The 25,512-nt window shown below is 49.3% G+C and overlaps 1 protein-coding gene across 1 annotated transcript in view; it reads right to left on the bottom strand.

Annotated features, from left to right (window-relative positions):
* chd2 (chromodomain helicase DNA binding protein 2) overlaps positions 1–25,512 on the bottom strand; it is a 108,849-nt gene that overhangs the window by 32,622 nt on the left and 50,715 nt on the right. Inside the window, exons 17-27 of the mRNA XM_078427186.1 lie at positions 25,021–25,183; positions 22,490–22,642; positions 18,945–19,016; positions 15,377–15,526; positions 13,833–13,981; positions 12,086–12,182; positions 9,115–9,207; positions 6,546–6,716; positions 4,002–4,180; positions 2,706–2,747; positions 1,188–1,330 (exon numbers count right to left, since the gene is read on the bottom strand). Coding sequence (XP_078283312.1) covers positions 1,188–1,330; positions 2,706–2,747; positions 4,002–4,180; positions 6,546–6,716; positions 9,115–9,207; positions 12,086–12,182; positions 13,833–13,981; positions 15,377–15,526; positions 18,945–19,016; positions 22,490–22,642; positions 25,021–25,183 — 1,412 coding nt within the window. The remainder of the gene's footprint in view (positions 1–1,187; positions 1,331–2,705; positions 2,748–4,001; positions 4,181–6,545; positions 6,717–9,114; positions 9,208–12,085; positions 12,183–13,832; positions 13,982–15,376; positions 15,527–18,944; positions 19,017–22,489; positions 22,643–25,020; positions 25,184–25,512) is intronic.

The following is a 25,512-nucleotide window of genomic DNA, read 5'->3' as shown; positions in this document are numbered from 1 at the left end:
TGGCCCATTGAGTCTACTCCGCCATTCCATCATGGCTGATCGATCTTTCCCTCTCAACCCCATTTTCCTGCCTTCTCCCCATAAACCTTGACATCCTTATTAATCAAAAACCTAAGCTCATAAGTTCTAGGAGCAGCATTAGGCCATTCGGCCCATCAAGTCTACTCTGCCATTCGATCGTGGCTGATCGATCTTTCCCTCTCAACCCCATTCTCCTGCCTTCTCCCCAAAATCCCTGACACCCCTACAAATAAAGAACTTGTCAATCTCTGCTTTAAAAATACCCATTGACTTGGCCTCCACAGCCGTGTGTGGCAATGAATTCCACAGATTCACCATCCTCTAGCTAAAGAAATTCCTCCTCATCTCCTTTCTCAAGGAACCTCCTTTAATTCTGAGGCTGTGGCCTCTGGTCCTAGACTCTCCCACTAGTGGAAACATCCTCTCCACATCCACTCTATCCAGGCCGCTCACTATTCGGTGAGTTTTTGTGACTTCCTCCCTCACCCGGTGCTTTGAGTGAGGCTGTGTGTGTGTGCTGTTGTTCTGCACTGTGCCCTCTGATCGAACCCAGCTCCTTGGTGCTGCAAGGCAGTAGCTCTACCAGCTGTGCCACCTAATTAACTGACCAGCCCGCACACATTTGGGACACAGGAGGAAATCCGAGCACCTAGTGGTAAGACTATCACGAGGAGGAACGTGGAAACTCCACACAGACAGCATGGAAACTGGATGAGGCTGAGGCTCTACCCACTGCCCCCTGCTGTCACAATGCTTTTGCGGTGGACCCCACTCAGGGCACAGCGGTAAAGTTGCTGCCTTACAGCGCCAGAGACCCGGGTTCGATCCTGACCACGGGTGCTGTCTGTATGGGGTTTGTACGTTCTCCCCGTGACCTGCGAGGGTTTTCTCCAGTCAACCTCCCACACTCCAAAGATGTACAAGTGTGTCGGTTAATTGGCTTCGGTAAAACAGTAACTGGTCCCCGGTGTGTGTAGGATAGTGGTTGTTAATGTGCAGGGATGGCTGGTCGGCACGCACTCAGAGGGCCGAAGGGCCTGTTTTTTGTGCTAAACTAAACCAACTCGAGGTCCATCAGACTCTGCACCACAAGGATGTAACTGTGGGGGGCAAGAGAAGGTGAGGCTGAGGGGTAAGGCCACGGTGCCCAGGGGGGTTAGTCTTACCCTCCAGGATTGGGTTTTCCTTCAGCTGTTCCTCAAACTCTTTGACAGCCAGCACACAGCCGTTGTGTATGAGTTCGCCCAGTCGCTGTAGGTCGGCGATGGACTTGTCCACGAGCTCAGCATCGCGTGCGATACCCTCCAGCCTGGGGGCCAAAGCAAATGGAAAATCCGCCTGTCATCCCATTGAAATAAATATCTTAACGTATCTTGAAATACAGATCATTCCCTGAAATAATATCTCAGCTGATGGTGGAACCGAACACACAACCAAGACACAGAGGCTCAGGTTTTATAGCAACATAGAAAATAGGTGCAGTAGGAGGCCATTTGGCCCTTCGAGCCAGCACCGCCATTCATTGTGATCATGGCTGATCATCCACAATCAGTAACCCATGCCTGCCTTCTCCCCAATATCCCCATATTTTTTAGATTTAGAGAAACAGCGCAGAAACAGGCCCTTCGGCCCACCGGGTCCGCGCCGCCCAGCGATCCCCGCACATTAACACTAGGGACAATTTTTACATTTGCCCAGCCAATTAACCTACATACCTGTACGTCTTTGGATTGTGGGAGGAAACCGAAGAAACCGAAGATCTCGGAGAAAACCCGTGCAGGTCACGGGGAGAACGTACAAACTCCGTTAGCCCCTAGAGCTCTATCTAACTCTCTTTTAAATTCAACCAGTGAATCGACTCCACTGCCCTCTGTGGCAGAGAATTCCACAAATTCACAACTCTCTGGGTGAAAAAGTTTTTTCTCACCTCAGTTTTAAATGGCCTCCCCTTTATTCTTAGACTGTGTGTGGCCCCTGGTTCTGGAGAACCAGATTTAGGTTTATTATTATTATTGTCACGTGTACCGAGGTACAGTGAACAGCTTTGTTTCGCAGCGTGCTATCAGATCAGGTGATCCATGCATAAATACAATCAAGTCAATCAACTTATACAATAGGTACAAGCAAAAGGGAAGGTACAGATTGCAAATCTGTTCTCAGCATCATAGCGCATCAGTTCCATAGACTGTCCAATGTCCGCAATGGGGCAGAGGTGAATGGGACAGTACCCTAGCTTATGCAAGGACTGTTCAGAAGCCTGATAACAGAGGGGGAGGAAGCTGTTCCTGAGTGTGGTGGTGCGCGCTTTCAAGCTTCTGTACCTTCTGCCGGACGGGAGCGGGGAAGAGGAGGAATGAGTGGGCTGGGACAAGTTGGCTGCTTTTCCGAGGCAGCATGAAGTGTGGATGGAGTCAATGGTGGGGAGTCTGGTCTGTGTGATGGGCTGGGTTACATCCACAACAATTTGCGGTTCCTTGCGGTCTTGAGGCAGAGCACAGAGTTCAAAGTGCAGTAATTTAACAGCTAGAGTGCGTCGACTCAGCCATGATCAGATTGAAAGGCGGTGCTGGCTCGAAGGGCCGAATGGCCTCCTCCTGCACCTATTGTCTATTGACTGAGCTCACTTCACTGGCTGGCCTTGAACCGCTGGCCTTGGTGTTGTACGTTAATGCAGAAAGACTTACCGTTCCAGAGGGGCACCAAACTTCTTGTAACTTTTGATAAACCTGTGGAGAAAAGACAATCTGTCATGGCAATACATTCGCATCTGCCTCTGTCTCTGTATTTTAATGGCATCATTCCTTTCCTATTTCAAGGGAAATATTATTCAGGTTTTATCACAAAGAGACACAAACAAGACCCTCGTACCATATCCAGGTGATGAGTTTAGATTTAACACAAATATAGAGCCTTTAACTGTTCAGGAAAGATCACGAGAAAAAACCTAGCTCCAATGAACCATCAAAAGTTTGGTGAGGGTTAGCATTTAAGGAGCATTTTAAAGTGAGTGAAATCAATATGTGGAATAAATATATGGAACTGCAGATGCTAGAATCTTAAGCAAAACACAAAGTGCTGGAGGAACTCAGAGGGTCAGGCTTTGGAATGTGGGAGGGAACTGGAGCGCCCAGAGGAATCTCACCCGGTCACGGGGAGAACGTGCAAACTCCGTACAGACAGCACCTGTAGTCAGGATCAAACCCAGGTCTCTAGCGCTGTGAGGCAGCAACTCTACCGCTGCGCCACCGTGCCGCCCTGTAGGTCAACGTGGACAGGGGGCGGCTTGGGAATGGTCAGCTGGGCGGGATTGGTGCAATTACAACAGAGTTATGGGCGACCTCAAGGTGGAAGGCAGGCTGGGAGAATGTTGAGAAGGTCAAGTCTAGAAGTTGGGAGCAAACAACATTAGGAACGGTTTCTTCCCAGCTGTTATCAGGCAACTGAACCATCCTATCAACAAGTAGAGAGGGGTCTTGAGCTACGACCTACCTCACTGGAGAACCTTGGACTATCTTTAATCGGACGTTACTGGGCATAATTTTGCACTGAATGTTATTCCGTTCATCATGTATCTGTACACTGTGGACGGCTCGATTGTAATCGTATAGACTTTCCCCTGACTCGATAACATGCAACTAAAGCTTTTCACTGTAGCTTGATACACATGACAATAAACTAGACTAAACTAAGCCCTTCTACATCTCGGCATTGGGAGGTATGCACAAGGATCTGCTGCGTGTTTTTCTTGATCATCGTTTTGATCTGTCGTTTTCACACCTTACCCTTCCATGTCTCTATGTCTGTCTCTCTCTCTCTCCCTTGACTCTCTGTCTGAAGAAGGGTCTCGACCCGAAACGTCACCCATTCCTTCTCTCCAGAGTTGCCGCCTGACCCGCTGCGCTACTCGGTCCTCAGTGTGAGTCGGGCTGTGCGTGTGGGGCGGTGGGAAGGGAAGGGAAGGGAAGGGTGATCCCGGTTACCTCCTGATTTCAGGGTCGGTGAAGCCGTCCACCATGTCCCTGCGCACCATCCGCGGGCGGCCTCTTCGCTTGGGCCGCTTCTCCTCGTCGTCGCTCTCCTCCGTTTCGCTCTCCGATCCCGACGACCGCTGCCGCCTCCTCCGCGACCCGGCGTCAGAATCGCTGCCGTGCGCCCGAGCCTGGGAACAGCGGCAAGGTTAGGCTGGGTCCTCCAGCTCTCCCCTGTGGTGGTCGCCTCCTCAGTGAGGAGACCACGGGGTCCCCCTCCTTGTCGTTCAGGGGGCTGAGGTGTGATCATAGGGGGGGGGTGTAGGGTGAATGGACAGTCAGTCTCCCAGAGTTGGGGAGTCAAGACGTAGAGGACACAGGTTTAGGTGAGAGGGGAAAGATTGAATAGGAATCTGAGAGGCAACCATTTCTCACCGAGGGTGGTGGGTACATGGTATACCTTCTCCCAGAGAAAGTAGTTGGAGCAGGAACAATAATAACATTTAAACGATATTTGGACAGGTATGTGGGTAGGAAAGGTTCAGAGGGACATGGACCGACGGTGGGAAAATGGAACAGGCTTCGTTGGGGCAACTGGTGTGGACAAGTTGGGACGAAGGGCCTGTTTCTAGGCTGTACACGTCTACAGGCCAGAGGCCCATGAGTTCTCTACAGCTCTCGATGGAGAGAAGCCCTCAAAGACTCAAACTTGTCAACGCTGAGATTTTCCCTCAGTTCGGTTCTGAACAGATAACTCCTTATCCTGAGCCAAGGCAGGTTTCATCCTTGTTAACCACAAGAACCAGACTGCCCACATCCATCCTGAGGCCTATCAGCTTCTGAAAGATCTTAATCCTACAATGTTCTTTCTCAAGAGTGCAGGCATACCCTACTCAATATATTCTTGCCCTTCATCCCAGGAGTCAAATCAAAGGTGCATTGAATCCCCATGTAAAATCTGTTCAGATACAGCCCAAAAACAGGCCCTTCGGCCCACCGAGTCCGCGCCGGCCAGCGACCCCCGCACATTAACACTATCCTAAACACTCCAGGGACAATTTACAATTTTACCAAGCCAATTGACCGACAAACCTGTACGTCTTTGGAATGTGGGAGGAAACTGGATCTCCCGGAGAAAGCCCACACAGGTCACGGGGAGAGCGTACAAACTCCGTACAGACAGCACCCGTAGTCAGGATCGGACCCGGGTCTCTGGCGCTGTAAGGCAGCAGCTCTACCGTTGCGACACCGAGATGTCTCTTGAACAAATGTACGCCAATCACCGCTCAAACCTGATCCACCAATTAATAAGACCATGTCTGATCTGACTGCAACCTCGCCCATACCCCAACTGGCCTTTGTAATCTTTCACCTTACAAAATACTCAAAGATTCTGCCACCACCACCCTTTGAGGAAGAAAGTTCCAAACACTCAGTCCTAGGCATCAGCCCTAGCGTAAAGGGGTCGTCTCTCTCAAAGAAGAGAGAAAGGAAGACTCCATTGAAATATCCCCTCCTTCCTCCCAATGTTCCCATGTGCCGCAGGTTTGCAAAATACTCCCCAGTGCTGGACTGTGCAACTTGTCAATATTCGATCAAAAGCTCGAGGTGGTGAAAATACACTGCAGGTCAGGCAGCATCTGGGGAGGGAGAAACACAATGAACATTTCACGTTGATGTCTTCCATCAGAATGGATGGAAGGTGATGGTGAGAGGTGTTTGACTTGGACTGTTGACTGCTTCCCTCTCCACAGTTGCTGCCTGACCCACTGAGTAGTCTCTGTTCCATTGCCTCAATGACCATTGTTGATCCAAGACCAATGATGTCCAATGCCAGAGAAGGCTAGGAAGGACACCAACAACAGTGCAGAAACACACCAGCTAGATCTCTGGGGAACATGGATATTTAAAAGGCATTTGGGCAAGTACTTGGATAGGGGTTTAGAGGGAAGTGGGTGAAACGCAGGGAGATGGGACTAGTGCAGATGGGGCACGTTGGTCGGTCTTTGTTCTTGTTTGTGTGGTATCTCAGCTGCACGGAGGCAGAGAGGAAAGCTCTTCAGTGGGTAGTCCAAACAGCTCAGAGAACCACCGGAACACAGCTACCAGCCTTGGAGGGCGTCTACAACACACAATGCCTCAGAAAAGCCACCAGCATCCACAAAGACTCTTCACACCCCTGCAACAGTCTGTTCAAACTTCTACCACCGGGCAGACGCTACAAGGCTCTTCTACGCCCGCACCTCCAGACTCAGGAACAGCTTCATCCCCAGGCATAGCTGCTATGAACCGGTCCTGCTGAGCCGGATGGTCACATCGCACAGTGAACCGGCACAGAACCGGCACTTTATTCTGTTTTAAAACTGTTCCAATTTGTTTCATTGGGTTGTTTAAATTAATACTGACTAGCTAATTAATGTATTGCATCGTATGGAAGTCCCATTCCCAATCTCGTTGTACCCCTGTACAATGACAATAAAGATGTATTGTATTGTGTTGTATTGTGAGGACACCAGAGATGTCTCCCCCTAGTGGTGGGTGCTCCATACTCCGTACCTTCTTGGATAAACTCCTGCTCCTGGGGAGCATGTAGATATCCTCCAGCTCTTTCTGCCGCGCCTCCTCTTCGATCTTTTTCCGCTGCTCCTCCGGGATGATGTCATCCCATTCCTTGCCTTGCTTCTCGTCCACCTCAGGCTGGTTCTCCATGGTGGTGAAGTTTGCCACCTGCGGGTGCGATAAGGGGGCACACTTTCACACCACAGTGGGTGGCTCCACGTCCTTCGCCAACCCAGCGCCACCCCACAAAGCACTTCACGTCCCGGTGCACAGTGACAACAGCGAGGAGACCGAGACCCACCATTTTCCCAACCGATCAATGCCAACGCTGACGGGTCGTGCCAAGGGAATCGTAAGGCAACCATGTTCCTCCCACCACTTTTACCACAGACAGAATTTATCCCCGAGATAGACAGAAAGTGCGGGAGTAACTCATCAGGTCAGGCAGCATCTCTGGAGAAAAAGGATGGGTGTTGTTTCGAGTCGGGACCCTTCTTCTGACGTGAAACGTTGCCATAAACTTTGTCCAGAGATGCTGCCTGATCTGATGCACTTTGTGTCTTTCTTCACTAACCAGCATCTGCAGTTCCTTTAATACAGAATTTATCCCCAATCTACCTCAGGGCGTAAGTTATTGGACATGTGACCAAAGGCTTTCACTGTTGTTTCAGACTCATATGTTCAAACTTCACCCGGGCCAAGAAATCTGGAATAAAGAACTGAATTCTGGTAGAAACAAGGAACTTCAGATGCTGGTTAATACACAAAACGACACAAGGCACTGAAGTAACTCAGCAGGTCAGGCAGCATCTCTGGAGAACATGGATATTTAAGCCATTTGTACAAGAACATGGATAGGATTGGTTTAGAGGGATAGGGGCCAAACCCAGGAGGGTGGGACTAGCCTACACAGGGCATGTTCGTCGGCGTGGGTAAGTTGGGCCGAAGGGCCTGTTTTCATGCTGTATGACTCTACAGTGGCCGATGCTTTGGATTGGAACTGAAGAAGGGTCCTGACTGGAAACGTCGTCAATCGATGTTCTCCAGAGATACTGCCTGACCTGCTAAGTTACTCCAGCACTTTGTGTCTTAGCTTGTCATAGAACACGGCTGGTTACCCCATTCGCTGGGAACAACACCTTCCATCCTCACCCAATCTGGCATTTATTTGAGTCCAAACCACCAACCTCAATGACTCTGAACGCTCTTGGGGGGAGGGGGGTCAAATATGGAGGGACAACAAGGCTGACCATCTCAATAAATAAAGCGTGCAGTTAGCATTTTGCTTTGACCATGGTAGACCATTGCTGCAGATTTAATATCTCCAGCAGATAAGGTCATTAATATAACATTTAGGTGAGAGGTAGAGCAGACGTTTGGCCCATGAGTCCATACCGACCAGCGATCCCTGGACACCATCGCGATCCTAAACACGCTAGGGGCAATTTACACTCTTTAACAAAGCCGATTAACCTACAAACCCTTTACGTCTTTTAGAGTGTGGGAGGAAACCGGAGCACCCGGAAAAACCCCACACCGTCACGGGGAGAACGTACAAACTCCGTACAGACACCACCCGTGGTCAGGATCGAACCCGGGTCTCTGGCGCTGTGAGGCAGCGAGTCCTGCCGCCGCGCCACACAAAATGATTTGCACGGCTGGCTTGCTTGTGAGGGAAACGTCTGAGATGCAGAGTAACCCCTGACCACCCTCCACACCAGTGCCAACGTTAACCTGTCCACCCTCCACACCAGTGCCAACGTTAACCTGTCCACCCTCACACTGGTGCCAACGTTAACCTGTCCACCCTCCACACCAGTGCCAACGTTAACCTGTCCACCCTCACACTAGTGCCAATGTTAACCTGTCCACCCTCACACTGGTGCCAACATTAACCTGTCCACTCTCCACACCAGTGCCAACGTTAACCTGTCCACCCTCACACTAGTGCCAATGTTAACCTGTCCACCCTCACACCAGTGCCAACGTTAACATGTCCACCCTCACACTAGTGCCAACATTAACCTGTCCACCCTCACACTGGTGCCAACGTTAACCTGACCACCCTCTACACCAGTGCCAATGTTAACCTGTCCACCCTCACACTGGTGCCAAGGTTAACATGTCCACCCTCACACTAGTGCCAAGGTTAACATGTCCACCCTCACACTAGTGCCAACGTTAACCTGTCCACCCTCACACTAGTGCCAAGGTTAACCTGACCACCATCCACACCAGTGCCAACGTTAACCTGACCACCCTCACACTGGTGCCAACGTTAACCTGTCCACCCTCACACTAGTGCCAAGGTTAACATGTCCACCCTCACACTAGTGCCAACGTTAACCTGTCCACCCTCACACTAGTGCCAAGGTTAACCTGACCACCCTCCACACCAGTGCCAAGGTTAACCTGACCACCCTCCACACCAGTGCCAATGTTAACCTGACCACCCTCCACACTAGTGCCAAGGTTAACATGTCCACCCTCCACACCAGTGCCAACGTTAACCTGTCCACCCTCACACTAGTGCCAACGTTAACCTGGCCAGTGGCCTCCCACCTACCTTGAACTGGGAGAGCAGCTCGTCTGTCGGACTCACGGACTGCTCATTCTCTCTCGTTTCGGCAAGTCTCAGGATCTCTTCAATGTCCATTTCCTGAAAGAAAAGACACACTGCGTGAAGCACAGTTCACAGCACCAGGCCGATGTGTTCAAGATGATCTCCCTCTTCCACGACACGCTGCCGATGGGTTTTATAGGGGCCAGGGATTTCCCACAGCGACTGAAGTGTCATAGAGTCCAGTTTAGTTTAGTTTATAGAGACACAGCATGGAAACATGCCCTTTGGCCCACTGTGTCCACACCAACCATTGATCACCCAGGCACACTAGTTATCTCACTACACACCAGGGCCATTTACAGAGGGCCAATTAACCCTCAAAGCTGCACGTCTGTGGCATGTGGGAGGAAACCGGGGCACCCGGTGAAAACCCACGAGGCACAGTACGAACGTGCAAACTCCACACAGACTGCACTCAAGGTCAGGATCGAACCCGGGTCTCCGGCGCTGTGAGGCATCAGCTCTACCGCTGCGCCACCGTGCCACATCACTGACAGATAGATCAGGGCCTATGGCCCACTGAGTCTGTGCTGGCCAAATGCCGTCTATTTATACTAACCCTACATAAATCTATACAAATCCCATTATTTATCCTCCACGCATTCTTTTGAACATCCCACTGAATGTACACCTACCCTCACAGAAGCAGGGGAATTTATTATGGGGAACAAAGAAATGGCAGACGAGTTAAACCGTTACTTTGGATCTGTCTTCACTGAGGAAGATACACACAATCTCCCAAATGTTCTAGGGGCTGGAGAACCTAGGGTGATGGAGGAACTGAAGGAAATCCACATTAGGCAGGAAATGGTTTTGGGTAGACTGATGGGACTGAAGGCTGATAAATCCCCAGGGCCTGATGGTCTGCATCCCAGAGTACTTAAGGAGGTGGCTCTAGAAATAGTGGAAGCATTGGAGATCATTTTTCAATGTTCTATAGATTCAGGATCAGTTCCTGTGGATTGGAGAATAGCAAATGTTATCCCACTTTTTAAGAAAGGAGGGAGAGAGAAAACGGGTAATTATAGACCAGTTAGTCTGACATCAGTGGTGGGGAAAATGCTGGAGTCAATTATAAAAGACGAAATTGCTGAGCATTTGGATAGCAGTAACGGGATCGTTCCGAGTCAGCATGGATTTACGAAGGGGAAATCATGCTTGACAAATCTACTGGAATTTTTTGAGGATGTAACTAGGAAAATTGACAAGGGAGAGTCAGTGGATGTGGTGTACCTCGACTTTCAGAAAGCCTTCGACAAGGTCCCACATAGGAGATTAGTGGGCAAAATTAGGGCACATGGTATTGGGGGTAGGGTACTGACATGGATAGAAAATTGGTTAACAGACAGAAAGCAAAGAGTGGGGATAAATGGGTCCCTTTCGGAATGGCAGGCAGTGACCAGTGGGGTACCGCAAGGTTCGGTGCTGGGACCCCAGCTATTTACGATATACATTAATGACTTAGACGAAGGGATTAAAAGTACCATTAGCAAATTTGCAGATGATACTAAGTTGGGGGGTAGTGTGAATTGTGAGGAAGATGCAATAAGGCTGCAGGGTGACCTGGACAGGTTGTGTGAGTGGGCGGATACATGGCAGATGCAGTTTAATGTAGATAAGTGTGAGGTTATTCACTTTGGAAGTAAGAATAGAAAGGCAGATTATTATCTGAATGGTGTCAAGTTAGGAGGAGGGGGGGTTCAACGAGATCTGGGTGTCCTAGTGCATCAGTCAATGAAAGGAAGCATGCAGGTTCAGCAGGCAGTGAAGAAAGCCAATGGAATGTTGGCCTTCGTAACAAGAGGAGTTGAGTATAGGAGCAAAGAGGTCCTTCTACAGTTGTACCGGGCCCTGGTGAGACCGCACCTGGAGTACTGTGTGCAGTTTTGGTCTCCAAATTTGAGGAAGGATATTCTTGCTATGGAGGGCGTGCAGCGTAGGTTCACTAGATTAATTCCCGGAATGGCGGGACTGTCGTATGTTGAAAGGCTGGAGCGATTGGGCTTGTATACACTGGAATTTAGAAGGATGAGGGGGGATCTTATTGAAACATATAAGATAATTAGGGGATTGGACACATTAGAGGCAGATAACATGTTCCCAATGTTGGGGGAGTCCAGAACAAGGGGCCACAGTTTGAGAATAAGGGGTAGGCCATTTAGAACGGAGATGAGGAAGAACTTTTTCAGTCAGAGGGTGGTGAAGGTGTGGAATTCTCTGCCTCAGAAGGCAGTGGAGGCCAGTTCGTTGGATGCTTTCAAGAGAGAGCTGGATAGAGCTCTTAAGGATAGCGGAGTGAGGGGGTATGGGGAGAAGGCAGGAACGGGGTACTGATTGATAGTGATCAGCCATGATCGCATTGAATGGCGGTGCTGGCTCGAAGGGCTGAATGGCCTACTCCTGCACCTATTGTCTATTGTCTATTGTCTATTGTCTCACAGTTAGGCCAGTGAATCCACATCTTTAAATGTAGGAAGGAAGTGCAGATGCTAGTTTAAACCGAAGAGAGACACAAAAGGCTGGAGTAACTCAACGGGTCAGGCAGCATCTCTGGAGAGAAGGAATGGGTGACGTCTCGGGTCGAGACCCTTCTTCAGTCTGTCAGTCACCCATTCCTTTTCTCCAGAGATGCTGCCTGACCCGCTGAGTTACTCCAGCCTTTTGTATCTATCTTCCACTTGTCTTTAACATGTGGGAGAAAAACCGGGGGAAATGTTTTATAGCTGGAGATATTCCTCCCCATTTAGTCCATCAGAACATTCCATAGACCCTTCTCAACATCTCCAGTGAATGTCCCAAAAACCACAACAATTCACTTTGCAAAGTGTAGCTTCACTGATGCTTTCTTTCATCGTTTGACTGGAGCACCAGAGCTGACTAGATATCTGGGGATACTATAGCCGTTCATCCGTACCTGTGGCTCAGACTCCTCGCCTTCTGGCTCCTTAAACAGCTCCTCAGCTCCAAACTTCAAGATGGCCGACAGCTCCTCCCTGTTGAACGGTGTTGAGCTGAAAAACACAAATCCACCATCATCCACCTCAGTGACAAATTTTGTCCGTGGGACGTGCGCATCACCAGATTTATTGTTCTTGAGCTAAAGCTCAAAGTGGTGGAAGAACTTAGCAGGTCAGGCAGCATCTGGGAAGGGAAATTAACGTTTTGTTCTTCCCATTCCCCCCCACAGATAGATTCACCAGGTCATGCAGTGTGGAAGCAGGCCCTTCGGCCATACAAACCCTATCCAAGCTAGACCCATTCGCCCACGTTTGGTCCATATCTCTCTAAATCTTTCCTGTGCATTTACCTATCCAGATGCTGCCCGACCCGCTGAGTTACTCCAGCACTTTGTGTTCATCTCAAGATTCCAGCATCTACACTTCCTTGTGTCTACAATTATTGTTCTTCCCTAATTTCCCTGAACTGGCAGAAACAAGGAACTGCAGATGCCGGTTTATTTTAAAAAAAGACACCAAGTGCTGGAGTAACTCAACGGGTCAGGCAGCATCTCTGGAGAACGTGGACAGGTGACGTTGCGGATCGGGCTTCCCTTCAGACTGGAGAAGGGTACCGATCTGAAACGTCATTTATCCATGTTCTCCAGAGATGCTGCCCGACCCTCTGAGTCACTCCAGCACTTTGTGTCTTTTTTTCCCTGAAGTGTGTCGCCGGGCCTTTTTAAAGGGCAGTTGACAATAACCATTAGTTTGTGGTCAAAAGACCAGGCTGGTTATGGCTGGCAGCTTGTGTTCCTTGAGTGTTTTTTTTTTACAACAATCCAGTAGTTTTTCAAGTTATTGTTCACCCTGCAAGCTTTTTGATTCCAAACGTGTTTAGTTATTGATTTTGCATTTTGAAGTGGGCATGGTGAAAATGTAGGTCAAGTGAATGGGGAGGGCAAATAGCCTGAGTGATATAAGAGGGTGATACACAGGGAGCATCTTCACCCAGAGAGTTGTGAATCTGTGGAATTCGCTGCGACAGAAGGCAGTGGAGGCCGATTCACTGGATGTTTTCAAGGGAGAGTTAGCTGCAGCTCTTAAGGCTAACGGAATCAAGGGATATGGGGAGATAGCCGGAACGGGGCACTGATTTTGGATGATCAGCCACGATCATATCACGGTAGCGCAGCGGTAGAGTTGCTGCTTTACAGCGAATGCAGCGCCGGAGACTCAGGTTCGATCCTGACTACGGGTGCTGCACTGTAAGGAGTTTATACGTTCTCCCCGTGACCTGCGTGGGTTTTCTCCGAGATCTTCGGTTTCCTCCCACACTCCAAAGACGTACAGGTATGTAGGTTAATTGGCTGGGTAAATGTAAAAATTGTCCCTAGTGGGTGTAGGATAGTGTTAATGTACGGGGATCGCTGGGCGGCACGGACTTGGAGGGCCGAAAAGGCCTGTTTCCGGCTGTATACATATGATATGATATGATATGATATGAACGGCGGTGCTGGCTCGAAGGGCAGAATGGCCTACTCCTGCAGCTGTTCTCTATGTTTCGATGTAAGTAGGATGGAACTGCAGACGCTGGTTTACACCGAAGAAAGACACAACATGCTGGAGCAACATCAGGGAGTTGGGTTTGGAGCTGTGGAACCGAGGGGCAAAAGGAAGCGGTGGGATGGAGAAGGGTAGAAGCATGCCGAGGGTGCTGCTCACTGTGATGGGCGGGCTGAGCTGTCCAACACCGTCCTCCCCGTTGTGTCCATCCTTTGGATGACGAGGTGATCCAGGACCATCTTCTTCTTGGCTCGTTCGATGATATCTTCTTCCACCGACCCTTTTGTAACCAGCCGATAAATATTAACCTGAAACACCAGGACAGGACCTTACTGGCTGGCCATGGGCATTGAGCATCTATACACTAAAACTCTCGTTTGTTCGTTTGTTTGTTCCTGAACTACAGCCAAAACGGTACACGATAGCGCGACAGTTTTAGGCCCACCTTACTCACCGTCGTCCCTTTGGTGCTAATGGAAGAAGTTTCATTGAAATCGGTGTTATATTTTTAACGTTATTCACATTTTAAAGTTTAAATCTATTTCCTAGGGAGGGAGGGAGGAGGGAGGGAGGGGGGAGGATAACGGGGTTTGAGGGGGATGGAGTGGGGGGTGGAGGGGAAGTGGGTGAGGGGAAGGGGGGTGGAGGGAGGGGGGGAGGAGGGAGAGAGGTTGAGGGAGGGGGGGAGGAGGGATAAGGGGGAGGGGGTGGAGGGGAGGAGGGAGGGGGAAGAGGGAGAGGGGGGGAGGGGAGGGGGAGAGGTGGAGGGAGGGGGAGAAGAGGGTGCTGTACCAATCCAGGACTGGTTTGGGCCCAACGGGTCCACGTGGTCTAGTCCTAGTTATACCCGCTGTATATAGCATATAGTTATGCCCCCCAGAGTTACTCCTGCATTCTGAGTCGACAGTATCTTCTAGTTATTCCCTCTGTGGGCAAGGGAACACCACACAGGTGGAATCACTGCTTCTGTTCATTGACAAGTGTAACGATCCTGGGCAACTGTAAGGAAAGGGACAGCACCAGGGGCTGATAGTACAGCTATTCCTAATTTTTCTTTCGAGGTACAGCATGGAAACCGGCCCTTCGGCCCACTGAGTCCATGCCATCCATTGATCACCCGTTCAGGGCCTGGATCACTTGCTGAATGCCTCAGTGGAAACCCGCCCTGCTTGCCATGTGTCAAGAGCGTCATGTGTCCCAGATAGAGCAATGAAATCCTTACGTGCAGCAGCACAACAGAATATGTAAACTGTAAACAAGTTTACACAGTTTAAGGATAAGGGGTAGGTATTTAGAACGGAGATGAGGAAAAACTTTTTCACTTTAGAGAGTTGTAAATTTTTGGAATTCTCTGCCTCAGAAGGCAGTGGAGGCCAATTCTCTGGATGCTTTTAAGAGAGAGTTAGATAGAGCTCTTAACGATAGCGGAGTCAGGGGGTATGGGGAGAGGGCAGGAACGGGGTGCTGATTATGGATGATCAGCCATGACATTGAATGGCGGTGCAGGCTCGAAGGGTCGAATGGCCTACTCCATTCTACTGGTCGAATTGTCTGTTGACTATTGTCTATAATAAACAAGAAAAAAAATTCCATGTGTGTATATACATGTTAGTGTTCCCAAGGTGTTTCAGAAGCTGGAGCACTGAGCAGTTCAAGATGGCCGCTGACCCGACCCCCCCTGTCCTCTCTGTAACATCACTAACCTGTTTCTTTTGGCCTATCCTGTGAGCACGGGCCTGCGCTTGCAAATCATTCTGAGGATTCCAGTCAGAGTCGAAGATGATGACAGTGTCAGCGGAGGCCAAGTTAATCCCGAGCCCTCCTGCTCTTGTGGAGAGAAGGAAGCAGAAATCCTGGAATAAGGAAAAATAATCCAGAATTAACCTCTGCACACAGGCAGGGCTCGGAGTGGTTAGTTTAGTTTAGAGATAGTTTAGTGCGGAATAAGGCCCTTCGGCCAAACGAGTCCGCACTGACCAGCGATCCCCGAACACTAACATTATCCTACACACACACTGGGGACAATTTACAATTTTACCAAAGCCAATTAACCTACAAACCCGTACGCCTTTGGAGTGTGGGAGGAAACCGGAGTACCTGGGGAAAACCCACGCGGTCACAGGGAAAACGTACAAACTCCCTACAGACAGCAGGCGTAGTCAGGATCGAACCCGGGTCACCAGCGCTGTAAGGCAATAGATCTAAACCGCTATGCCACTGTGCCGCCCTTAAGTTCGGTTAGTTCGGATGGTTAGTTGAGAGATACAGCTTCGGCGAGTCCACGCCGACCAGCGATCAACCATTCACACAAGTTCTATGTTATCCCACAATCTCACATCGGGAAGAGTGGGGCTGCTGGATGTAGCTAAAACAGGTTGGGTTCATTCACACTAAGGGTGTCACAAGGACAAAAATGGATTTACAGAAACTTTCAAAAGGACACGATACATTTTTAGGGGCGAACATTTACAAAGCGACACAAAAATAGCAAGTAACTCGGACTAAATGGACAGGTCCTTGCTTGCTGTGTCATCCTGTGTTCAGGTCCAAGCACAGAATGATGCAGCAACTCGGTCCAGCCCATGTTTTCCCAGTTACTTGCTACTTCTGTGTAGCTTTACAAATTTTTGTCCTTAAAGATTCATCTCTGTTGGTTCTCAAGGGCTCACATGGAAAAACTGAGCTGGGCATCACCGAGGATGAAAAACAAGAGAACAATAAGCCCAGAGAAGGGGAATCGAGAACCAGAGGACATAGGTTTAAGGTGAGGGGGGGAAAGATTTCCGAGGGGTAACTTTTTCACACAAAGGGTGGTGGGTGTATGGAATAACCTGCCAGAGGAGGTCGTTGAGGCTGGGACTATTGCCACGTTTACGAAACATTTAGACAGGTGCATGGATAGGATAGGTTTGGAGGGACATGGGCCAAATGCAGGCAGGTGGGACTAGTGTAGATGGGTCGACTTGGGCAAGTTGGGCCAAAGGGCCTGTTTCCACGCTGGTTGACTCCATGAGATCTGGCAGATCAGTAGCTGAACAGGGTACAAATAGACATGGTGCTGGGACAGAGTCCATCAGGTTAAGGGGGCAACGGGTGACACCTTTGTTTCTGTGAACCTGGGGAACATGTGGACGTGCTTATTTATAAACACCAAAGGGAAGCAGGCGGTTCCCAGAATTGAGATGGAACAAGGCAGGAAATATGAGAAGAGCAATGGTGACGGCGGTGTTGCGAGCGAGACATGTTTAGATTTCTCCCTAAATGGACCTCGGAATGAGACCCGCAGTCTGAGGGTAGTGTGGGTGTCACGCACTGTGACGTAAGGCAGTGTCGGGCTGGACTGTGATAGATCAGCCCACGCCAACTCATGTGTCCTCCCTTTGAAGTCCTGGCTCGGAGCAAGAACTGCATGCGCACACACCCCTCCCAAATTAACCCTGCCACCAACGCTCAAAATACAGATGCTCACCAGTGCTACAACTGCAGCACCCGCAGTCACCAGTCAATGGCACTGACTGATCAAGCACTGCTAGCAAACAAACAAGGGCCCTAGTGAGACCGCACCTGGAGTACAGGGCCCTAGTGAGACCGCACCTGGAGTACAGGGCCCTAGTGAGACCGCACCTGGAGTACAGGGCCCTAGTGAGACCGCACCTGGAGTACAGGGCCCTAGTGAGACCGCACCTGGAGTACAGGGCCCTAGTGAGACCGCACCTGGAGTACAGGGCCCTAGTGAGACCGCACCTGGAGTACAGGGCCCTAGTGAGACCGCACCTGGAGTACAGGGCCCTAGTGAGACCGCACCTGGAGTACAGGGCCCTAGTGAGACCGCACCTGGAGTACAGGGCCCTAGTGAGACCGCACCTGGAGTACAGGGCCCTAGTGAGACCGCACCTGGAGTACAGGGCCCTAGTGAGACCGCACCTGGAGTACAGGGCCCTAGTGAGACCGCACCTGGAGTACAGGGCCCTAGTGAGACCGCACCTGGAGTACAGGGCCCTAGTGAGACCGCACCTGGAGTACAGGGCCCTAGTGAGACCGCACCTGGAGTACAGGGCCCTAGTGAGACCGCACCTGGAGTACAGGGCCCTAGTGAGACCGCACCTGGAGTACTGTGTGCAGTTTTGGTCTCCAAATTTGAGGAAGGATATTCTTGCTATTGAGGGCGTGCAGCGTAGGTTTACTAGGTTAATTCTCGGAATGGCGGGACTGTCATATGTTGAAAGACTGGAGTGGCTAGGCTTGTATACACTGGAATTTAGAAGGATGAGAGGGGATCTTATCGAAACGTATAAGATTATTAAGGGGTTGGACACGTTAGAGGCAGGAAACATGTTCCCAATGTTGGGGGAGTCCAGAACCAGGGGCCACAGTTTAAGAATAAGGGGTCAGCCATTTAGAACGGAGATGAGGAAAAACTTTTTCAGTCAGAGAGTTGTGAATCTGTGGAATTCTCTGCCTCAGAAGGCAGTGGAGGCCAATTCTCTGAATGCATTCAAGAGAGAGCTAGATAGAGCTCTTAAGGATAGCGGAGTCAGGGGGTATGGGGAGAAGGCAGGAACGGGGTACTGATTGAGAATGATCAGCCATGATCACATTGAATGGTGGTGCTGGCTCGAAGGGCCGAATGGCCTACTCCTGCACCTATTGTCTGTTGTCTAATTTAGGCAGCAACTCAGTGACGCATGCACTGACAGAAGTGATAGTTTGCGTTTACATTATTAAGATCTAGTTCTGTGTATTTTGGCGCAGGTACACACCTGTGTTTTATAAATTTATGAAACACATTCCCCAAAATGTGTTATGTACGGTTATGGAGATAGATCGGCCTGAAATAGAAGATTTTCAACAAGGATTTAACCTTGGAGTTTACTTGATTCAATCACGAAGAAGTAAATAATACCAAAATGAGCAAGCAAGCGTTTATTAATTAATAGATGACATAGGAGTTGTTCAACAATCCCAGGATGAAATAATTATTTAGTTATATAATTTATAGATCAATAATAAGCTGGTCGGCATGGACTTGGTGGCCAAAGAGCCTGATTCCACGCTATATCTCTAAACTAAATATAATATTTCACCTGGAATAAATTACGTAGCCTGAGATGATTGATCCCAGGCTAAATATTATAGCTTATAATTTAGCTAAAAATTAGCTGAATAATCTCAGCACCAACATTTGACAATGAACTCTGCTGAGGAGGTGGTGTGGCTCAGATATCTGCCAAGTTCTGGTATAGGAAGAAGCATAAATGATCAATTCCTTACCTCAGATGCTTCTGCGTTGAAGTGATCCAAGGCTTGTTTTCTTAATTCCCCTTTTATAGACCCATCTAAACGCTGCAACATGATAAAACAGGAACATCTTCAGTTCGCATTCAAAGGACAGGCAGAAACTCTGAAAGCCAAGTTCAGGTTTCACTTCTATTTTTATTCCGATGGTCCAAACTAATTCTGGTTCTTGCCTCGTCAACAGGTCTCGAGACTGTCCCTGACTGTGTAACCTGAGCAAGAGAGCTGGACTGGCAGCACAGTTTCACTGCCCACTGACACTAAAATTCCTTCTGAACTGTTGATCTCAGAAGAATGAGGGTTGATCACATGGAATCACAGCGTGGAAACAGGCCCTTCGGCCCAACTTGCCCACACCGGCCAACATGTCCCAGCTACACTAGTCCCACCTGCCTGCGTTTGGCCCATGTCCCTCCAAACCTGTCATATCATATCATATCATATTTATACAGCCGGAAACAGGCCTTTTCGGCCCACCAAGTCCGTGCCGCCCAGCGATCCCCGTACATTAACACTATCCTACACCCACTAGGGACAATTTTTACATTTACCCAGCCAATTAACCTACATACCTGTACATCTTTGGAGACGTCTTTGTCCTTTCCATGTACCTGTCTAACTGTTTCTTAAATGATGGGATAGTCCGAGCCTCAACTACCTCCTCTGGCAGCTTGTTCCATACACCCTCTGTGTGAAAACGTTACCCCTCAGATTCCCATTCAATGTTTTCCCTGTCACCTTAAACCTATGTCATTGTTCATTGAAATATCGTAAACGCCTAGGGTAGATGCTAAGCTGACATTTCCACTGGCTAGGGTCATAAGGTCAAAATACGATTTTGACCACTCTAATACCATCATCTAAAGTGTGGAGAATTTTAGGAACTCTTTATCCCAAAGGACAGAGGTGAGTGAGTATTTTGTAGATCTATGGCTGATTTTTAGATATGAAGTCAGGAGATATGGGATTAACCCCGATTAATGTGTTAACTCACACCGGCCCTGTGACCACGTTTTAAACCGGATTCGACAATGGGCCAATATGGACTCCATCCTCCCTTAGGTCATCTGCTGCCGGCCCTGTTTTGTTCTGGCCTTCACTATCTTTCAGTCTGAAGAAGAGTTGCGACCCAAAGCATCACCTGTTCCTTCTCTCCAGAGATGCTGCCTGACCCGCTGAGTGAACCCAGCATTGTGTGCCTATCTTCGGTTTAAACCAGCATCTGCAGTCCCTTCCTACACAGATATGGGGTTAATGTTGGGAAATGGTCATGAGGTAAAAGTACTGACATCTCCAACATTGATGGGATCTACAGGAGGCTCTGCCCCAATGTCGACGAGCAGCCAATGTCAAAGAGCACCATTGTTCCGGCTTTGCTCCCATTTTACTCTTACCATCGGGAAAAACGGTATGAGTCTGAAAACCATGACTACCTAGTTCCACCTATTCCCTCACAAGCAAGCCGGCTGTGCAAATCATTTTGGGTGGCACAGTGGCAAGAGTTGCTGCCTCACAGCGCCAGAGACCCGGGTTCGATCCTGACTATGGGTGTATAAGAAAATAACTGCAGATGCTGGTACAAATAGAAGGTATTTATTCACAAAATGCTGGAGTAACTCAGCGGGTCAGGCAGCGTCTCAGGAGGAAGGAATGGACTATGGGTGTTGTCTGTATGGAGTTTGTATGTTCTTCCCGTGACCTACGTGGGTTTTCCCCAGAGCCATTCAAGAATAGCTTCTTCCCAACAACCATCAGGCTCTTAAACTCTTTACAATGTTAACCTCAACTGTGAATGGCTATGAGGCGACTTTGGCTACACTATGGGCAATGTGTATGTTTGCACTGGTATTGTGGTTGAATAAGACACACAAAGACTTTGAATAGTTGTGGTTACTGGTAACTGCAGATGCTGGCATACAAAACAAGACACAAAGCACTGGAGTAACTCAGCGGGTCAGGCAGCATCTCTGGAGGACATGGATAGGTGGCATTTCAGAGTGGCGCAGGTTTACAGCTGCTGCTTCACAGCTCCATGGATCCCCGTTCGATCCTGGCTATGGGAGTTGAGCGTGTGGTTTGCATGGTCTTCCTGTGACCGCACGTGTTTCTTCTGGGTGCTCCGGATTCCTCCCACATCCCAAAGACACGCAGGCCTATACGATCACTGGCCTCTGTAAATTGCCACTGGTGTGCAGGGAGTGGATGAGAAAATGGGACAGTGTGAGTGTGTAGGAACACTAGTGTGTAAGGGACTCGGTGGTCTGAAGGGCCTGTTTCCACGCTATATCTCTAAACGTCTGTCTGAAGAAGGTACCCGGCTCAAAACATCACCTTTTCATGTTCTGCAGAGAATCTGCCTGATCCGCTGAGTTACTCCAGCACGTTGTGTCTTTTTGTTTTTGCACACCAGCATCTGCAGTTCCTTGTTTCACCATTCAGTTGCCTGGAAAGTGAGTCTTGAAGGTACTGAGAAGACGTTCACTAACTGCTGGCCTTGCCTTGCCCTGCCCTGCCTGCAGTGCGCACATATACCCAACAGCAAAGCCCCTCTACATCTCCAGAGCACAGAGAGCTTCCTGGCCCTCTAATGCTGTATTCTGACGCAAGAACAAGATTCTACTTCCCGTCACTAACAAGCACAAGGACCGCAGGGAAGTTCGGCGTGTCCCCTACAACTCTCACCAACTTGTACAGATGTGCCGTGGAAAGCTTGTTATCGGGATGCATCACAGCTCGGTTTGGGAACAGCTCCATCCAAGCCCACAAGAAATTGCAGAGAATTGTGGACGCAGCCCGGACCATCACACAAACCAACCTCCCTTCCATTGACTCCACCTACACCTCACGCTGCCTCGGCAAGGCCAGCAGCATCATAAAGGACGAGTCGCACCTTGGCCACTCCCTCTTCTCCCCTCTCCCATCAGGCAAAAGGTATAGAAGTGTGCAAACGCACACCTCCAGATAAAGGGACAGTTTCTTCCCAGCCGTTATCAGGCAACTGAACCATCCCACCGCAACCAGAGAGCAGTGCTGAACTACTACCTACCTCATTGGAGACCCTCAGACTATCTTTGATCGGACGTTACTGGGTTTACCTTGCACTAAACGTTATTCCCTTATCATGTGTCTGCGCACTGTGAATGGCTCGGCTGCAATCATGTATTTGTCTTTCTGCCGACTGGTTGGTACGCAACAAAGGCTTCTCACTGTACCTGGGCACACGTGACAATGAACTACAACGGAAACTGAAGGACATTCGATAAACATTGCAACGCAAGAAATGGCCGATGCTGGAACCTTGAGCAAAAACACAAAGTGCGGGAGGATCTCAGTGCATCAGGCAGCATGCAGACCAAACCCCGGGACATTGTCTGTTGGTCCCGACATACGGTCATACGGTCCCAACCCTGGGACATTGACACCCACTGATGCTGCCGGCCGCTGTTGCTCCAGTACTTTGTGCTTTGTAAAGCGTTCATTTGCTCGACAGTTCTGCGTTGGAATTACCCGTCGGGGTTTACCTGGAAGGGATAGTGTTTAATGGTCATATACTCGGCGAGGATATCCAGCATGCGGACCATCTGGGAGAAGATGAGCACTCGGTTCCCACGCTCACGGAGTCTGGTCATCAGCTTGTCGAGCAGGATCAGCTTGCCGCTGCTCTTGATCAGGTTCTGCAGAGAAATGAAGCCGGACGAAAGAATCATCACTCGCACCTCCTCCTCCTCCTGCCTCATCTACTGTATCCGTTGTTCAAGGTGTGGACTCTGACACATCGGCGAGACCTAGCGCAGACCGGGCGATCGCTTTGCTCAACACTTCCGCCTGAACCTACCTGATCGCCCGGATGCTAAACTCTTTAATTCTCCTTCCCAGTCCCACACTGACCTTTCTGTCCATTATCAGAGTGAGGCTAAACACAAATTGGAGGAACAGCATCTTATATTTCGCCTGGGCAGCTTACAGCCCAGCGGTATGATATTGATTTCTCTAACTTCAAGTAACCCCAGCATTCCGTCTCTCTCTATCCCTCCCCCGCCAAGTCGCACCAGCTTCTTGTTCTCACCCAACAAACAGCTAACAATGGGCTGTTTCCTTTCTCGTCGTTACTTTTGTGCATAACTTTCATTCTTTATCTCTCTACATCGTCTATATCTCTTGTCTCCCTTTGCCCTAACTAGTCTGAAGAAGGGTCTCGTCACCCATTCCTTCTCTCCAGAGATGCTGCCTGTTATTCCAGCCTTTTGTGTCTATCTTAGGTTAAAGCCAGCACCTGCAGTTTCCTCCTACACAAATTAGCCGTTGTCTAAACAAAAACGCAAGAAAGGTCTGGCACGTATTAGATTGGAAAGAATTGGATTGGAATGGAATTTCTTTTTGGCAGCAATACAATACTCAGTCCGCCTGGACCTACCTGATCTCCCAGTTGCCAAACACTTTAATTCCCCTTCCCATTCCCACACAGTACAGAGCAGGTTCACCAGATTGATTCCTGGGAGGGAGGACAGAGAAGGTTCACCAGATTGATTCCTGGGATGGCAGGACTTTCATATGAAGAAAGACTGGATAGACTTGGCTTGTACTCGCTGGAATTTAGAAGATTGAGGGGGGGATCTTATAGAAACTTACAAAATTCTTAAGGGGTTGGACAGGCTAGATGCAGGAAGATTGTTCCCGATGTTGGGGAAGTCCAGAACAAGGGGTCACAGTTTAAGGATAAGGGGGAAGTCTTTTAGGACCGAGATGAGAATGTTTTTTTTCACACAGAGAGTGGTGAATCTGTGGAATTCTCTGCCACAGAAGGTAGTTGAGGCCAGTTCATTGGCTATATTTAAGAGGGAGTTAGATGTGGCCCTTGTGGCTAAAGGGATCAGGGGGTATGGAGAGAAGGCAGGTACGGGATACTGAGTTGGATGATCAGCCATGATCATATTGAATGGCGGTGCAGGCTCGAAGGGCCAAATGGCCTACTCCTGCACCTATTTTCTATGTTCAATGTTTCTATGGCCTTTCTGTCCAAGTCCTCCTCCAATGTCAGAATGAGGCCCAACTTGGGGGAACAGCATCCCATATTTAGCTTCAGCAGCTTTCAATATGAATATTGATTTATCTAAAATCAAGTAACCCTTACATTCCCCCCTCTCTCCATCCGCCCCCCCCACTCAGGTTGCACCAGCTTCAAGGTCGTCTTGTTGAGTCTCATTGTCTATACTCGTTTGGACGTAGGCCACAGCTAACGATGGCCTGGTTCCTTTATCATCGTTACTTTTTTGTTCACCTTTCGTTCATTTGTTCTACATCTCTCTACATCACCGTCTATATCTCCCGTTTCCCTTGACTCAGTCTGAAGAAGGGTCTTGACCCAAAACGTCACCATTTCCTTCTATCCAGAGATGCTGCCTGTCCCCGCTCATTTACTCCAGTATTTTGTGTCTTTCGTCAGTGGAAACTAGCATCTGCAGTTCCATCCTACATGCTATGTTTAATCTTTGTTGACTGCACCTCCAATTGAGAAATCAACATTAGGGATGAGAGTAAATAGAGAGACAATATAACGGGCACCCTGTCTACCATGTAAAAACAAGGAACTGGAGATGCTAGACACAAAATACTGGAGTAACTCAGCGGGTCAGGCAGCATCTGTGGAGAACATGAATGGGTGACGTTTCACAGAGTGCTGGAGTAACTCAGCGGGTCAGGCAGCATCTCTGGAGAACATGGATGGGTGACGTTTCACAGAGTGCTGGAGTAACTCAGTAGGTCAGGCAGCATCTCTGGAGAACATGGATAGGTGACGTTTCAGAGAGTGCTGGAGCAACTCAGCGGGTCAGGCAGCAACTGTGGAGAACATGGATAGGTGACATTTTGTCCCGTCACGAAACGTCATCTGTCCACGTTCTTCATGGGTGTTGCCTGACCCGCTGAGTTACTCCAGCACTGTGCCCTGTTTCTTCATCATGATTTTTGATCACAGCGATGCAGACGTCTGCAGAGTTTGGGCGGGGATGGTGCATCGGGGGGCAGAGGCTTCTCAACAGTAAAGGCCACCTACGTGCAACAACTCTGCGCTGGTCAGCATCTCGCTGTCCTCACACGGCTTGACCAAGTAGCAGTGATTGCAGCATTTCTTCAGCTCCATCATAATGTTGAGGAAGCTGGACGAAGACCCTCTGATGCCCCTGGTGAGGGCCTTGTAGTTCCTGGTCAATATCCACCTGCGTGCGGCAAGAGCATTCATGAGCGCCCACGCCCCGATGAGACCGCAGCGCAGACACCAAACACCGCACCCTGAAACCACAGATACTAGAGGAGCAAGATAGACCACTCCAGCCTAAAAACCGCAGTACGTCACGGCGCCATTTTAGTTGGCAGAAACTTGCAGAAACATTTAAAAAGAAAAATAACAAAAAAATCTGTGAATTGATAGATGAGATATATTCTGCATTTTAATGGTATCATCACACACACTGTTCCCCCAAAACACTGATTACACTGCGAGAGGCATAGCGAGCGGCGGGTTTTGCTTACTAAAATGGTGGACGTT

This window comes from Rhinoraja longicauda, chromosome 33, assembly GCF_053455715.1.
Source record: "Rhinoraja longicauda isolate Sanriku21f chromosome 33, sRhiLon1.1, whole genome shotgun sequence".
Classification (NCBI taxonomy): Eukaryota; Metazoa; Chordata; class Chondrichthyes; order Rajiformes; family Arhynchobatidae; genus Rhinoraja; species Rhinoraja longicauda.
Note: the sequence above shows the minus strand (reverse complement) of the source record. Positions and strands in the feature narration are given on the sequence as shown.